Below are 16,739 nucleotides of genomic sequence, written 5' to 3'. Positions count from 1 at the left end.
CAGGTGAAGACCGAGACTCATCTGTGGCTCTCTCTCATCTCTCTCTCTCCCTTCCTCCCTATATTGTGCGTAGACCAAAACGAATCCCCTATCAGTTGGTCTCCAAATGAACTGGAAAATCTGATCATGTTGTAGACATAATATTTGTGTGAATTACTTCATATTTGAAATATTGAAACTTTAGGTCTCTAGACATGAACTCATCCCACTACTCAGAAATCTGGTTTTTTTGTTTTTTGTTTTTTGTTTTTTTAAGCATTTTGCCTACAGTGACCCAGTACCTTATTGGGATAGGAACACAAATCCCAGAGAACTGATGGCCTCTAGCAGAGACAGTGACTGGTGCTTAATTATTGAGTCATTGGAACGCTGTGTCTTGCTACATTTGCATAGCATTTAGACTTAGGACAAACGTTTTTTTTAAAATAGATTTTATTTATCTGTTTGACACAGAGAGAGAGATCACAAGTAGGCAGAGAGGCCGACAGAGAGAGAGGAGGAAGCAGGCTCCCCGCTGAGCAGAGAGCCCGATGTAGGGCTCGATCCCAGGACCCTGAGATTATGACCTGAACCGAAGGCAGAGGCTTAACCCACTGAGTCACCCAGGTGCCCCCTGACAAACATTTTTATGGGAATAATCAGATCTCATGATTTACAACTGCTGATTCTGATCATCGACTTTTCTATCACTGTATTTTTCCAGATTTCTAAAATCACCGACTTTCACCACAGTCCTTGTGAAGGTGTAGACCATGCACCCATATTGCCACGTATTGCGGGATGTTATAGGATCCCATTTTTGACAGAACAGCGTGAATTTCAGATGACTCCTTTGTTCCAAAATAACTCCCAGAACAAAAAGTCTAGTCATTTCCATGAGAAAGAACGCACCCAGGAGCTGTGGGTTCTGCACATCTGGTTATGCAACTGGGGTGCTGGGTGAGCTCCCAGCTCTGTGCAGAAGGCCTGGCAGTGGGGGCTGGGGGTCCCGGGGGCTGGGGGGACCAAGCCCCATCTGCTCACAATTACAGCCGAGCGCTGGACTTACTTCTAATCAACGCAGCCAGCTGACCCTGATGCAAAGCAGATGGACCATTTCTCAACATGCAAATTGTAAGACTGTTGCACATAATAACATGCAAATCGTAAGATTGTTGTACATAATAACTGAAGAGGTTGTTAAAGGAAGAAGTGCGAACTGACATCTCTGTGATGCTCATCCTGTTCCATTAAGGCTCTCGGTAGTTGAAGATGTTCAGGATTCAACCTTTGTGGTAGCAAGGGGTTCCGAGGCTCGCTCTGCTGCTGCTGAGTTCAGGGTACTTCAGCGGCACAAGCATTTCTGGGGGCTGGATTTACACAAGGGGATTCCGCCCAGGAGAGCCAAGGAGAAGCGGGCACTGGAAATCTCAGAGAATGTGCTCGATGCCTTTAGAGAACGGACCAGCCATCTTCTCTTTACTGTGCACAGAGAAACCCCGTGAATCACGAAGCGTTCTCCGAAGCCGTGCTCTCTCCAGATACGCCCTCGGTAGACAGCGTGTCTAGGTCCCTCCTGGAAGGCAGACGCGACACAAAGCAATCGTTTTGTTGAGATTGGTTTTTCTTCCCTCGGAGCAAACTTTGGTATCTTTTATCCTTTTTTTCTTTTTTTTTTTAAGATTTGATTTATTTATTTGACAGAGAAAGAGCGCGCATAAGTAGGCAGAGAGGCGGGAGAGGGAGAAGCAGGCTTTCCAGTGCAGTGAGCAGGGAGGTGGATGTGAGACTCGATCCCAGGACCCTGAGATCATAACCTGAGCTGAAGGCAGCGGCTTAACCGACTGAGCCACCCAGGTGCCCCGGTACCTGTTTTGCTCCATCTAAGTCTTTAGAGAGCTACGTCTGGATGAAAACTCGTCAGCATACGTTGAGATTTCCATCCTATTAGGAATTGTCAGGAATTGGTCTTTCTTTAAAAAAAAAACTAGGAAAATTCTGACGATGCAAATAAAACTATTGATTCCATCTTGTAAACTTACAAATGAAGTTTTATCGTATTATTATTTAGTATTTGCTTTTTAAAAATGTAAGAGTAAGCGCGTACCTGTGCTAAGTGTTCTCCTGTCCCTAAGGCGAGTGCCCGCCCGCGGGGAGGGCGTGACCACTGGGGCAGAGATTGGATCAGTGTTTCTGTACCCTCTTACTTCCGCAGATATGTTCTCGAGTACGGAGTGGGATGGTGGATTAGGCTGTAGTACTTCAGCAGACATTTCCTGAGCATGTGCTCTCGCAACATGTGCTCTCCTGGGCCACTGTGAGGCCTGGGAAGGAAGGAGACCTGTTCCTTGAGGGCTGCGACCCCGTGCTTCCTGGGGAGGACCGATACCGTCCAAGGAGCTTCTGCTGTAAGAGGCGGCTCGACGCACATTTGAGCAGTTACAGGCTAAGGTTCGAAGAGGGGGCAGGAGAATGCACAGTTGATTTCCACTGTGGGAGGTTTGGGGTATGTAGCTCTGAGCAGTGGCCGTCAGTCTGAACCTGGACGTGGTCACGTGTCCGTAGTCAGAAAGTAGGGGGAAAGCCATTTCGGACTGAAAACAGCTAGCATTAGCCAGAAGTACCTGGCATTGGGTTTCTAGAAAAGGGGGTTTAAAAGCAGGTTGTGTGACACACACGTGCCATGTACCTGAGTGCAAGGATCTCCGGTGGTCGGTCATAAAGGTGGTCTGATGAGATACGCGGGACGTGACAAGTGTTCATCCCACAGGAAACGGGGTGCACGTCCGTGAAGAGGGAGCTAGAGAAAAAGATGAGCCTGTCGGAACATGGGGTGTGAGGCTGCCCGGAACCGCTGTCTGCAGGCCAGCAAAGAGATGCCGGGGGTCCAGGAGCGAGTCGGAAGGTCTCTTAGCTATCCACAAGCATGGAGCGGTCGTGAAGATTTCACCAGGGGAGGGGACATCCGCAGGACGGCCACTTCAGTCTGGATTTGCGTGGAGAAGTCCTTTCGGCAGTGCGGCCTGCGGCGTCGGTGGGCGCTGGGGACAGACCTGAGAACCCCTTGCTTAGCAGAACTACTCCAGGCGTGAGAGTAAACGGGTCCTCATGTAAGGCTGTACCCTGCGAAGAAAAGTTTATGACTCGAACTTAGAAGAACCCTCACGCCATGGCAAAAAGGGAGACCCATTCCACGCCAAGCAGGGTCATCAAAGACATTGGGATCGGAATCTCTCAAGGATGTATAGAGCTGTGACAACTGCCTCTCCTCTCTACTTTTCGGAGTGGCTCTTCCTAATTCAAAATGTAGAAGGCAACAGGAAACTCGGAGAGAAACCCGAGACCAGGTCATGGCTCCTGGTGACTTCATTTTCCCAGACTCAGTTACTCGATGTCCCAAATGTAGACCATTGACCCTTCCCCCTCAGCACAGACTCACAGGGACGGTTCCTTGAAGCAGCAGCGTTCTAGGAAAGGACCAAGTAGAGGCACGACCCATCAGCAAATCAAAACAGTGCAGTGTGGCGAGGAGAGCGTCTTCTAGAAAGAATTGTGTAGACCTCACTGGCCTCTGACCAGATTTATTTGCTGCCATTTTAAAATCCCGCAGCTTCCCCCACCTACATGTGTAAGGGCTTGAGAATCTCCCCCAGACAAGACTTGGCGTGATGAAGACTCAGGCGGAAATCAGAGTTGACCCTCAGTGACATCACTAACCGACGTCCGATCGTGTCTACATTTTGATTTTGCACATTGTTCAGCCTCCTTTCTGCTTACCTGGAAGGCATGGGGAAAGCAGTAGAGCGTGGTCAAAGGCCGTGTGCAAGTGAGTAGTCAGTGCGTCGGGTAGAGCTATGCCGCGCATCGTCAGGAGGAACGGGTATTAGCGGCGGCTGGCGTTGCGGGTTCTGATGGCCCCAGGCTTCATGATACCATGGCCTCTACCTAATCCATCCGCTCTCCATCCACACGCGTGTAGAACTCTGTTTTAAATTTCCCTTTCCATAATGGCCGTGATTTCGGATGCTGGTTCTTAGGGCTGTCTGTCGCCAGGCCACTGGCCTGCACCGTAGGGGGAGAAGATCAGGACGATGAACTACTTTCACATGAGACACCGTGAGGGACGTCTAAAGCAAGGCGGTCCCTCGTGCCACAACCAAACAGCACAAATTTTATCATTTTCCAGATTTAAACCCTAAAGTCTATAGGAGTCAGTCTCTCAATCAGTTGGGGAATGAAAAAAATCCGTGCTTTGGAAATCATTCTTGTAAGGTCTGACTGCAGGAGAGCATGTAGCCTTATGATTTTTTTCCCTTAAAAGGCAAACTTTCTGAGGCAGGAGAGGTGAGCAACCCGGGGAGGCCCGTTACGATGACGTTAGATGCTCCCCGTAGACACAGCGCGTGTCGAATGGGGACAGGGTCCTCAGAGCTGCCTGACTGTGTCCTCCTGTGAATTCCTAGTTAACCTCCAGTCACGTAACTGCGTAACATTGTTTATTCCAAAGAATGCTTGTAATAGAATTGCTCTCGAGATGATTGGGGAAAAAAATATTCTTGTTCCAAACCGTGACCCGATGTAGAGCCTCTTTAGAAACAGGGAAAGCTAAAAGCAAAGGAGCTGATGCGCTTGGAAGGCGGTGGGGGCTGACCTTGCCCTGGCAGGGACGAGCCACTTTTCTGGAGGGAAATTGGGGATCTGTGGTCCTGACATGAGATTGGCCTTTTCTAGAGCTTTTCTTCCTCCGCGTGACCTGCCCTGGCATCCCACGCCGATTGTTCTAATGGCCGTGCTTCTGTTTCAGGGGTCCCCCTGAAGCCCAGAAAAGAGTTGCGATTTACAGAACTACAGTCTGGACAGCTGGAGGTCAAGTGGTCCTCGAAATTCAACATTTCCATAGAGCCCGTGATCTACGTAGTGCAAAGGAGGTGGAATTATGGAATCCATCCCAGCGAAGACGACGCCACGCAGTGGGAGACGGTGGCCCAGGTAAGTGGGACCCCCGTCCTTGACGTCATGCCCACCGCACACCCACACAGCCTTGACGCGCAGCCAGCGTTGCCTCCGCCGGAAGAGGCCGCCTGCCCAAATGACGCGGGCGTGGACGTCCTGGCCCGCGTGTCTGCAGAAGGCAGGATGCGCTCCGGAGGGAGACGCCGGCGCAGCTGGAACTTGACTCGTGGCTTCCTTTGCTTGAAAGACGTGTGCCAGGGAGATAGTTCTGTGAGGGGCCCCACTGATTTCCTCCCAGAAGGGTATTTCCTTGAGATAAATGTAAAACCCACCCGAAGAAGAGAAATGCGCCGGCCCTGGGGCACGGTCGTGTGACACCGGATCGCCTAAGCGATTCTGGTTGTCCTACACGGAGGCCTCTGTTCCGCACAAGGATGTGAGCAGCACAGAGTGTGACAAGTGTCGCACAGGTCTGGGCAGACACGACCAGCCGCTCCTCGCCTTGTGGACTACGAGCTGCAAGAAACCCACAGGGTTTTAGAGAAAGAGCAGATTCTCCATGATACGCGCGGCCTCGTGCCCTCAGTGTGTGTCTCCACGTGTGTCTGCGGGCAGAGACCCTGACCGGGCGGGGGGCCGGGCTTCGTGCTGGCAGACTCCTGTTGGTCTTCTCAGGAAACACAAAATAAATTTCAGGACGCAGGTGTTGCAGGAGGACTTCAGTGCTTTACGAATAGTCGTGTCTCAGAGAGGAGACACATGAAAATGATTTACAGACTCCAAAGGAAATGAGCAATTCGAGGTACAAAAAACAAATTAGTGGGGAAAAAAAAAGAAGAAACCTGGTCAAATAAATTTAGTGATTGTATTTCATTAGTATTCTGTTAAAAAAAAAAAAAAAAAGTGTGCCTTCCAAAAACCTGAAGATGTCTGGCAAACGGCCTAAAAGTCTCTGATTTACGTGGTGTGCTTCCTTAATGGTACAATCTCACTTGTAAGTTTTCCAGATTGTTTCAAGATTTATGACAGCCACTCACCATGAGATCAGCTCCTTTCTCCCTGCTGCTCTGCAGAGAGGAAGGGTCTTGAATCACGTTCATTATTTTCGCTGGCTCACGTCGGCCTTTGACGTCCTGGGCACCTTCTTTCCTACCCGCCGTGGGGCTCGTGCTGACGGCGGGTTTTTAAATTCGAGGCCAGTAAGAGTGACTGTGGAAGCCGGGGAGACAGTCCCCTTGCATTCCACGAAAGGAGGCCCCACAGAGGAGTTCACAGCCTCCGCTTTCAGATACGAGAGCAGAGGTGACGGCCCCTTTCAAGAGGTTATTACGGAGTTGGGTTTGGGAGGGTTTCCGTTCAGTCTCACTTGCCCGTGCCCATCCCCGGAGCACGGGCTGAGTCAGCCTCGTGACTCCAGCAGGATAGGCAGCCAACGAGGCACCGTCCCCGGTGTCCGGTATTTTCCTGTCAACATTGTCTCGGACGGAGAGATCTCTGCACACGTCCCTTAGAGGACCACGACCAGGTCCTTGCACTCTTACCCATTTATTCAAACCAGGAGGAAAGGCTTGGGGTGCAACGTACTACTCCAAATGGTCAGCGTCCTTTAACGCGTGTGGGTCCTCCTCCTGACTTCCAGGATGGTCGTTAGCAAGCACGTTCAAGAGGCATTTTCTTTCTGTAACCGGAAGATGGTTTCCTCCTCTTGCCTACCATGCAAGGAGTAGCTCACGCATGTATCCGCTCAGAGGCATAACTGACACGAAACCCCTCGCGGGTTTAAAGCTATGTGAAGTCACCAGTCATAAGCAGCCCAGGCACATTCATAACGTGGGCTCCAGAGATCTTTAAGTCTTTGGGGTGAGCTTCCTAGCAGTGGAGTTAAACACCTGAAATGCCCTAGAAATTCCCTGCTCCCCCAGCTCTTCTCGTAAGGGAGCACAATGACTGCACTTACCCCAAAGGCACAGGGAGCTCAGGGCGACCTTGCGTGGGCTGAGACCATGGGGTTCTTTTAAGGCCCACCCGACTGACCCGTCTGGGTAAGACGGCTGACTGTGCTCTGTGATGTTTCTCTGCAGACCACCGACGAGCGGGTCCAGCTGACCGACATTCGACCCGGACGGTGGTACCAGTTCCGAGTGGCAGCTGTCAACGTTCACGGGACCCGAGGCTTCACGGCCCCCAGCAAACACTTCCGCTCCTCCAAAGGTCAGTCTCGCCCCGCGGACCCCAGGCTCACCTTCCTGCCGGACACCCCTGGGTGCAGAGCTGTGCTGTCTGTACGGTTGGTCGACGGGTGGTTCTTCTTGAAACAGTGGTTGCCCCAAGTGTGAATTAATCTGTTAAGCTTCTTAACATCCAGAGTTTAAACCCGGGGTCCCTGTGCCATTGCTGTAATATTGTTCCGTTCTTATCTCGTTGCTGTTGGGAAAGCCTCTGCAGTCCGGCTAATACGAAAGCTGTGACCTGTCAGGTGAGTTTCGTGGGTGCAGGGGAAGGACGTCCCAGGACTCGGTACAGATCGTGCCTCCATGCGTGCTTTCTCTCCGGCTGTGGGCTGTGCGTCCTCTCTGTGCACTACGTCTGCTGTAGCATCCCAGGTCGCGGCGTGGGGCTAGTGAGCCCCTTCCCGGACCCCCCCACCGTGCTCCTCCTCTGTGGAAAGTGGTTGAGGTGGATTTCAGACAAAACGCTTGTGATGTTAGTGAACGATGTAAGACGTGTCTCCTCCGTCCCGTGTCTTTCGTCACGGGACGGTCGGAACTTTCTGCTCTCACCTGCCCTGTCTCTTGCCGCCTTTCTATGTCATTTTGCAACCCTTTGTCGATGACATCGCTGGCCTCGGAAGTGGAAAGCTTGCGACAGAAGCCATTTAATATTTGGATTCTATTATTACACCTCACGTTGTACACTTTTAACTCTTTTCTGAAAAGATCTTTTAGGAAAGGAAAGGTGCATTTTTTTCTCCTCCACAGACGCAAACTCACGGAGCAAATCTGAAAGTGCCACCAGAGACGTCAATCCTTGTTTGAAATCGTGTGCCCAATTGGTCTGACAACTTAGAGAGGCAAGGGAAAAAATCACAGCAGTGGGTTCAGAGGTGAGGCTCTGTCAGAGGCCCGAAAACTCTTTGCCTTGGTTTCAGGGTTTAGATGCGATGCAGGCATGTTGTGGTCAAATGGGTTCCCATCTGTTTGGTTGCCTGGTGCCGTGTTTTCAGGTCACGGCTGCAGAAACGGACAACAGACAGAAGCCGCTGCTGGCCTTTGGAGACAGATGTGGAAGACTTTTAGGGGGATCTGGGCAGAGCCCCGCTGACAGTTCCCAGGGTCGGTCATGCGGCTGCCAGCTGCCTCAGAGGCCTCCATTCTGAGCAAGTCACAAAGCCTTGCTGTCCCGATGCCTCCAGTATATCTGCGCACCTGAATGGTCCAGAACTAGAGCGGCACCCCTCAAGTTTAGAGGGGCTTCTGTTGAACGAGACAGCACCGTGCTGGGGAAGCCCAGCATTCGCCGTGACACTCTGTTTGATTTCCTCCCTTTCCAAGCACGCCCAACACCGAGCCTTCCAGACTCTCGTCCTCGCTGTTTTTCCAAACCCAAAATGTCTGCGCAGAATTCACAGGAGAGCTCTACGCTCTTGCCCGTGAAGAGACATCACGGAATTGTGGGAATGGAAGGGGTCCGGGCAATGAGGACATTTCCTCCAGGATTTGTCGGAAGCAGCCTGGACCGTTGACAAGTGGCACCACATCCTTCCTGACCTTACTCAGATCTCGTCATATGGAGAAATGGGCCTCATTAGGGAAACCGTGTTTGACAGCGTTACTGAAATAGAATGATCGTGCCGTTAAATTCATTCCTCTTACGGGTACAGCCCACGCTGTACGTTTCCGCTGCACGTGGACGTGTGAACTACCGCCGTCCGCTCCTAGAACCCACCAGGAGCCTTCATGCCTTCCTGGGGGAACTTGAAAGTAGAAACAAAGTTCGTTTGAGCCATCTCCTTCTCATCACTCATGTGTCATTCCCTTTGTATTAAACGAACATTTGTTGAGTGCTTATGTGTGTCAGGCACTGGTCTAGGCACAGGGGATAAGGAATGAACAAAAGGACAAAAGTGTCTGCTTTTCTGGAACACACACATACACTTGGGCCAATCGGGGGTATGAGGAAACAGTCAGCAAGATTAATAAGTAAAATACTGCTGTATGGTAGGGGAGGTAGCGACAACTCATGATAAAAAGAAAGAACAGGACACAGGAGATGTTGCGGGGGTGTATTTTGTTGTTAGTTTTAGGGAGGCTGGACGGAGGTTTTGGTGAGAAAGCGATGCTGTGGAAAGGAGGGGGAGGAGTAAGCCTCATGAAAGAAGAGCCTTTTGGTTTTGGAAGCAGTTGGTGCAAAGGTCCTGAGGCAGGAAGGAGCTTGCCGTGTTTGTTGAAGCCTTGAGCAGCGGAATGGGGGCAGGGGAGCTGGAGACGGAGCCTGAGAGGAAGGAAGGTGTTGGGTTTGTCGGGTCTTCATCGCCACTGCAGAGAGCACAGCTGTTCTGCTGTGGGAGGGACAAGGAACCGCCGAGAGATGCTGAGCAAAGAAGACGGTGTGACTGAGCGTTTAGTGGGGCCTCCCCAGCTGTTGTGTGAACAGGAGAGAAGAGGCAAGACGACACGGAATCAGGGATACAGCAGAGGCCTCTGCAGCGTTCCCGGTCGAAGGTGGTGGCCATTTGGATGAAGTCAGGTATGAGCCATGCGGGGGACACACATGGGGGAGGGTACAGCGGACAGCACCTGAGACGTCGCCCGTGGCTCGCAGGACACGCGGAGGACGCAGACGGGCTGTACGGCTGCCTTGTCGCAAACTCCTGGAGGAGCCGCGCTGCTGACGATTGAGATGGAGATCTGGGGGGAAGAGAGAGCAGGAGGGCAAGACCCCGTGATGCAGAAGGGGCGCGATCCCCTCCAGGTCACTGTGACTGCTGTCTCGGGCTCCTCCTGCAGACGGCCTCTTCTCAGGAGCAGAGGCACTCAGCGGAGGGACGTGCGGAGAGGGTTGCAGCCGAGAAGCACGAGCGAACCAGCTCTGGAGGTGAAGGCACAAACACGACGTGCCTTCTAGCATAACCTTCCCCCAGTCACGCACGAAGACGCTTACTGAGCGGGTGGGACCATTCTAGAAGGGGGTGACCTGGGCTGCCCAGCTCAGAAGATTCTGCAAGTCATTGCACTGTCCATTTAATGTGAGAGAGTTTTACGGAATGGAAGTTAAGTCCCAATAAAGTCGCTTCGACAGTTTTCCCCCAGGAAGCTGATGAGCTTGAGTAAGTGGGGAACGACACGGTGCCGTCTCGCGAGTGGTCACCTACTCTTTACACAAGTCGTGCGGGAAGTTTTCCACCATCGAGCAGAATTGTGCTTGTCCCACCACGCCACGACGCATCTTGGCCAGACCCGTAGCAGAACCTCTTAGGAATTCTGCACCGGCATGTCCGGTTGGCAAGGCCACGAAAGCGGCCGTCTAGCACACGGCTCACACGGAGATGTGCGGGAGTCCGGGCACGGGGCGTATTTGTAGAACCAGGAATAGAACTCTGTACCAGAGGCCGTCCTGTTTCCAAAAATGGCGCATTTTCATTTCATAAAAGCCCATTGATCCCTGCCGTGCCCCAGACCTGAAACCATTCTGTGAGTCCTCTAGTGGCTTACAATGGCTTTGAGAAGGACCGATTGCTTCTCAGATAACAGCCTGTGCGACCGGTACGGGTGTTTGAGTTAGCTGGAGAGCCGGCCGTGGTGATTTAAGTCTGGGTCAGGGGAAAGGGGAAGAGATTTTTTCCATCTACAGTAAACCCTTCTCAAAATAAAAGGAAAATCAAATAGAGAAAAAAATGAAGACAGGCGTGACTATAAAATGGAGATAATCAGTCATTCCTGCTGGTAGCAGAAAGCCCAAAATTCAGGTTGGGATCATCCCTGTATTTACTTATTTAAATTTTCTACTACTGTTCCCCCAGGACTTAAGAAGGAAAGTCAACGTTAAGAATCAAAATTAGGAGTAAGTCCGCATCCTAATGTCTCTTTCTGGTTTTCGTCTCTTTCTTTGGAAACCGGAAGAGGTAACGCTTCCCAAAGGAGAATTACCTTCCCAGGCCACTGCTGGCTACCGAGCCGCCCGATCGGACGGTCTCCCCAAACTCTTTCCTGCTCTTGCACTGAACAAAGCGTAGGAGGCATGGGACCCGCGCACGTTTCCTGCGGCGATGGGGCTCCTCCAGACGGCGCGCGAGTGAAAGCTTTGGGTGGAGGTGGCTTATTTCGGAGGAAATCCGGGAAACCGGGTAGGTATGACGTGAAGGAAGACGAGACAGAAGAAGAGGTTGAAAAGCTGTGCTGTCCTCCTGGCTGCCGCCGTGGGCGACCGCAGCTCCTTCCCGTGGGGACGCGGGAGCGCACGCCGGCCGTCTCCAGGCACATCGGTCCTGCAGGGGGCCCAAGCCCGCTCGGGGCCGGGCGAAGGCGCAGGGAAGGGGCTGGCAGACGGAAGTTGAGCTGTGCGTGTCCTGCAATAGGGCAGTGCAGATTTGGGACTCTGGGGGGTCGACAGTGGGTTTAGTCCACAGCCGCAGCATTGCTGTTACAGACGGATCTAGGACAGTTTCAGTCGTGGTTTAAAATCAATATATGACCCTTACATGAAAGGAATGCCCACATGAGTGCATTCCGGTCCCCTTCCTGTGTCCCAAATCGGTGTTTCAGCTTTCCTTGATCATGTCGATACTAACCAGTGAAAGAATGTGTGTGTATTGTGCAGTGTTGTGACTATACATTGCTAAGTCTTCATACCTGTGCCAAAACACTCCTTACAAGTCGGCCGAATTGGGGACAAAGTGTGTCTGCCTTTCAGCGTGACTTCCGTACGTCAACGTACAGTGACAGAAAAAAGACTTCTAATTTTCTACGTGGTACAAAGGAAAATAGGCTTTTTTTTTTTTTTTCGTAGCTAAAAGCCGCCAACATTTGTTTGGATGTTTGCGACCCGTCAGTATCCATTTAGCTTTCTGAAATCACAAACGTTAAAAGGAACCTAGAAGGAAGAATGTCAAAATCCACGTTGCGTTGTCATTGACCTAATACACCGTCTTTAGTGATGATACTCACTTCCCTCCCGGTTCAAGGTTCCTTCTCCATCTCTCGGCTCCGTTTCGTCACGGGCACAGGATCCATTCACCAGGAAAAGCAGCAGACAGCACTGTTTTCCTAGTGCAAGAGTCCCGCACGGGCTGGTGTCGCATGCATATGGTGCACAGGGTCGGTAAACCTAAAGCGACGTCCCTTGGGGTCATAAAGCTCCCTGCTGTGGCGCGGGGACTCTTGACGTCACTCCCTGTGGCTGTGTGAGCGCCCTTTCCACTGCGTTGGACTCCTGCAAACTGTTGCGTACCTGGAAACCCACCGCCCGCAGTGTAGCCTCCGCAGCATTTCATACGCTTATGAGCTGTGTGTCTGGATGCTATAGGGTGATTCCTGTTTTTTGAATGAGGGAAGGAAAATGATCCCAACTGCTGAGTCCAGACAGGAAAAGAAAAGCGAAGTATTCGAACGAGCCCTCTAATTTAGTTGTTGAATGTGTGAGTAGTTCTACCGCTGCTTTGAAAATGTATGTGTATGGGGTGATTCATTCATCATCACTGTCTTGCCGTTTGCATACTGGTTGCATTGGCCACTAATGTTCAGGAAAGAATGAAACCTCAACCTCCCCAGAGGAAACCCAAATATTCCGTCTTCCGTGGCTAGAAGCACCCCGTGTGATCGTTAATAAAAGGAACTATTTTTGTCCCACACGAACATTGGCTGTTCACGCTCCGTGATTGGTAGAGCTCACACTGGCCATTGTAGACCAGTAGGAAAAGCTCGCACAGCCTTCCCAGGCCAGTATCTTCGGAAGCGTGTTTCCTGTCTGCGTTCTGAGACGTGTGTCCATAGATACTTGGGGAGGTCACCCAGAGGGAGTGCAGAGCGGCAGAAAGGGTATTGACATGGGCAGGACGTGCTCTGCTTCCAGCTTGAGCCGGAGGGCTTGGACAGCGTTGGTCCACGCTCTAGAACATTCAGCCCTCATGCTCAGTTTCCCCATTGGAAACATGGGAGCGAAACTCCAACATTTCTGCCACAAAGTACAAGCACACATTTATAGCATTCCGAGACGGTGTCTATGTCAAGTTTCAGGAGCCAGTGGTGTCCCTGCTTTTGGAAGACCGGCTCAGGAATAGGCGCTGTATGGCCCATTGTCCAAATCTGGCGCTGCTTGCTTTTACGAATAACGTGTTCTTGGCCCACAGCTCATTTGTAGACGTCTTTTCCCTGGCTGCTTCTGAGCTACCGTTGCAAAGTCAGGTGGTTGCCACAGAGACTGTATGGTCTGCAAATCTGGAAGCTGACTTGACTCAGCCCCCGACCAAAAGACATTGTCACTCTGCACTAGACCATTATGATGGACACTTTCCGCACGGAAGGGCTTTGTGTATTTTCCTTCTGTAGGACCTCTGGCCCGTGGTCGTGATGAAGACCTAGAGCATGGCTGGATGTGTGCAGGCTTCTTTGTAGAATCTCAACTTTCTCTCCGCACCCTCTTTTTCAGTCTCCCGACTGCCGCCACTCTTGACTTGAATGACCTTGAGAAAGTCACTCTGCGTCTCTAACCTGAAGACCTTGCCCAGTTGCTTTAAAAAAGTGCCAAGTAAATAAATTGTAGAATCCCTTAGGGATTTATTAAAATGTAGCTTCTTCACATCTATATATATGTATTTTTTTTTCCACAAGCAGACTTCCAAGTAGACATGTCAAAATTTGAATGCAATGAAGTCATCATGCCCACTGATAGAAAGGGTTTCGTGTGATTCAGCAAAGGGACTGTATTTTGCTTTGTGATGCAGGGAGCCATCCCATAAGGCAGGGCATGGCTTGACTATGGGAATTTTCAGACTGACCATGAAATCCCTCCAGATTAGAGAAATAGGGCAGGCAGCTGCTCTCCCGATGTCCACAGCCCATGAGCGGACGAATGGATATTTGGTTTACGGACGATAGTCAGGCCAGTAACCAGGGTCTGCTGTTGTCTTTTGCTTTGTAACCTGAATTGCGATAGTTTGGGGGTGTCTGGGTTACAGGTGGAGTCTTACCGCAATGCGGAGGAAGGGGGATGGCCTGGGGTCTCTTCTTTCAAGCCCGAAAGAGGCTCCCCTCGGATTTTGCCGTTCACTTTTCGGTCTTGCTAGGATTCACCCACTCTGGCTGGTGGGATTCCAACCTGGCAGTGGAATCTTATTCGCCTTACAAATGAATGCTGACGGTTTGGAAATGTTTTATCCACTCTTCTACGTGTTCGGCGCCCGTTTCCCAAGTGCCCACTACGTGGGCTGGGCCCTCTTCTCAACGCTGGGACTACAGAAGCGAACAAAACGGATGAAACAAGAAGTCTTCTCCTTACAGAGCTTTCGTTATCGGGAGCGGAGTCAGACCACAAGGAAGCACATAATCAGTCCGTTGCCGGAAGGGCTGTGAGCACAAGGACGCAGCGGGGAGGGCCGAGAGGAGCACCCACGTCCCGCAGGACCGAAGGGACGTGCAGTGGAACGGGGTCGAGCGGCGGCCGGGAGCCGTGGAGAAGGCAGGGCGGGTGGATGGCAGGAGCGGGGCTGCTCCTTGGCCTCCTGTGTCCAGGCCGAGGGAGACCAGCGTCTTCCAGCTTGTGCGGAAGGGAGTCAGGTGCACGCCGCCTGCTTTCCGGCCACCGGGCGCGATGCTTTCCAGCCACCGGGCGTGATGCTTTCCCAGTACTGGCCTGCCGAGAGATCCCCTACTTCACAACGGCGCGAGTCTTTTACATCGAGAATAGCTTACATAAAACCTATAAATACATATTTATATAACTACAGGAAATACACGCATGCAGGACTCCCCGTATGCGCTCGTCCCGGTGCACGTCTTGGGCGCTCTCAGAAGGTTCCTGACCCAGACTGCGTCAGAACCCCCACCGCCCCCGGTGGAGAGCGTCCCGAAACGTGCTCGGGATAACGCACTCTCCCCTGAGAGAGCAACTGTGAAACGTTCTTGTTTTTAGAACACGGAGCAGTCAGCCAAACCTCTGGTCCTTCCTTACCCATCACAGAGAAAAGCAAGACATTTTTAATAATAATCCATGTTTTCATCATTCCCAGACCAGGAACGACCCCGACAGGAAGAACATGCGTATTTTTCCCTCGGCCGTTTTCGTTGCTATCAAGTTAGATACAACTTCCTTGTGCTTGTGACGCAGATGGTATTATAATTCCATTTATGGGCAGTATCTCTCCGGGAGGGCGTTTTAAAAGGAGACCATCTGTATGTGATTTGCAGTGAGCGGCATCTACGTGTGCTCCCTTGGTGGCGGAGCAGGAAGGAACGACCGTCTAGCTTTGGCGTATTTTGTCGTCTTCGTGTATGTATGTCAAATGCGGATTTGTAGAGTCGTTGTTCCAGACCCTCGTCTGTCTCTTGACGGCCGAGAAGGCTTCGGTTCCTGTGACAAGCCAGAAATGGTGGCATGACAAAGATGGGTGTTCTCCATATGTCATCCAATTTGTCATGTAGATGTAGCAAAAACACTTTATTTTTGCTGATCTCCCTTTGGGGCTCTGGCGGTGTCAAGGACCAAAAGCTCCAGGACCACTAAGATGAAAGCGGTTACTGGTGCGAGCTGCATTCCTGTCTTTGTCTCCCCAAAGTTTTCACAGATGGGTCTTCTCTGCTGACCTAGTTCATGTCAACCAGCCTAAATGGAATTTCACCATGTTTTAGAAATGATCTTATTTAGCTGAGAGCGTTGTGAACAAGCTGAGAGCATTGTGAATGGGGAGGGAGAACCTCACGCAGACTCCGTGCCGAGCGCAGAGCCCGGCGCGGGCTGGATCTCTTGACCGTGGGACCGTGGCCTGAGCCACAACCGAGAGTCAGACGCTCGACAGACTGAGCCACACAGGTGCCCTCAGTGTTACCATGTCCTATCTAGATGCATCAATTCTGGTACAACAGAAATTCAGCCGGGTAATAGTTGTATGGAAATGCCTACAAGAAGCCTTCTGCATCACAGATGTGGCCCAGAGAAGTGTATCTTAACTGTTTTGTGTCCGTGTTTTCAGGTGAGGCTTACGGAGGGGTTGTATGTGTTTGCAGCTTTTCTCCGCAGAAAGAGCAGTGCTCACCTGTTGGCCACGGCGTCCTTAGCCATCTGAGGATACGGGTTCTGCTGTCGTCTCGGTGTTTGAGTCGCTTTGTCTTTCTCCTGCATTTCAGACCCGTCTGCACCCCCCGCCCCGGCCAACCTCCGGCTTGCGAATTCCACCATAAACGGTGACAACACCGTGACCGTGGCCGTGGTTTGGGATCTCCCCGAAGAACCAGACATCCCCGTGCACCACTACAAGGTGTTTTGGAGCTGGACAGTCAGCAGCAAATCCCTTGTCCCCACGAAAAAGAAGCGGAGGAAGACCACGGAGGGGGTAAGTGGGCGTGAGAAGGAAGAGTGGCGTCTCCTGGCGCTGTGTCCTTGAACTCAGGGCCGCGGATCGGAGGGTGGTCTCTGCTGAGCTCAGGGAAGGCATGGGTGAAGGAAAGCTTCCTGTCCCTCTCGTCTGGGCCGAGGAAGTGCAGAGAATGGTGGGCCAGCCCAGAAGTGTGGCCTTGGACATTTTTGGTGAAAACAGCCGAATTAAGCTCATTGAGTGCCTCCTATCCAGATGGCAGCTGCAACTCCATAGAGACAAG

General features: G+C 51.6%; 1 protein-coding gene across 1 annotated transcript in view; it reads left to right on the top strand.

Moving 5' to 3' along the window:
- The window catches only part of ANOS1 (anosmin 1), a 171,356-nt gene that overhangs the window by 120,051 nt on the left and 34,566 nt on the right, over positions 1–16,739 (top strand). Inside the window, exons 5-7 of the mRNA XM_059157399.1 lie at positions 4,784–4,968; positions 7,014–7,143; positions 16,269–16,474. Of these exons, the coding sequence (XP_059013382.1) occupies positions 4,784–4,968; positions 7,014–7,143; positions 16,269–16,474 (521 nt within the window). The remainder of the gene's footprint in view (positions 1–4,783; positions 4,969–7,013; positions 7,144–16,268; positions 16,475–16,739) is intronic.

This window comes from Mustela lutreola, chromosome X (assembly GCF_030435805.1).
Source record: "Mustela lutreola isolate mMusLut2 chromosome X, mMusLut2.pri, whole genome shotgun sequence".
Lineage (NCBI taxonomy): Eukaryota > Metazoa > Chordata > Mammalia > Carnivora > Mustelidae > Mustela > Mustela lutreola.
The sequence above is the reverse complement of the archived record's forward strand: the minus strand, read 5'-3'. Positions and strand labels throughout refer to the sequence as shown.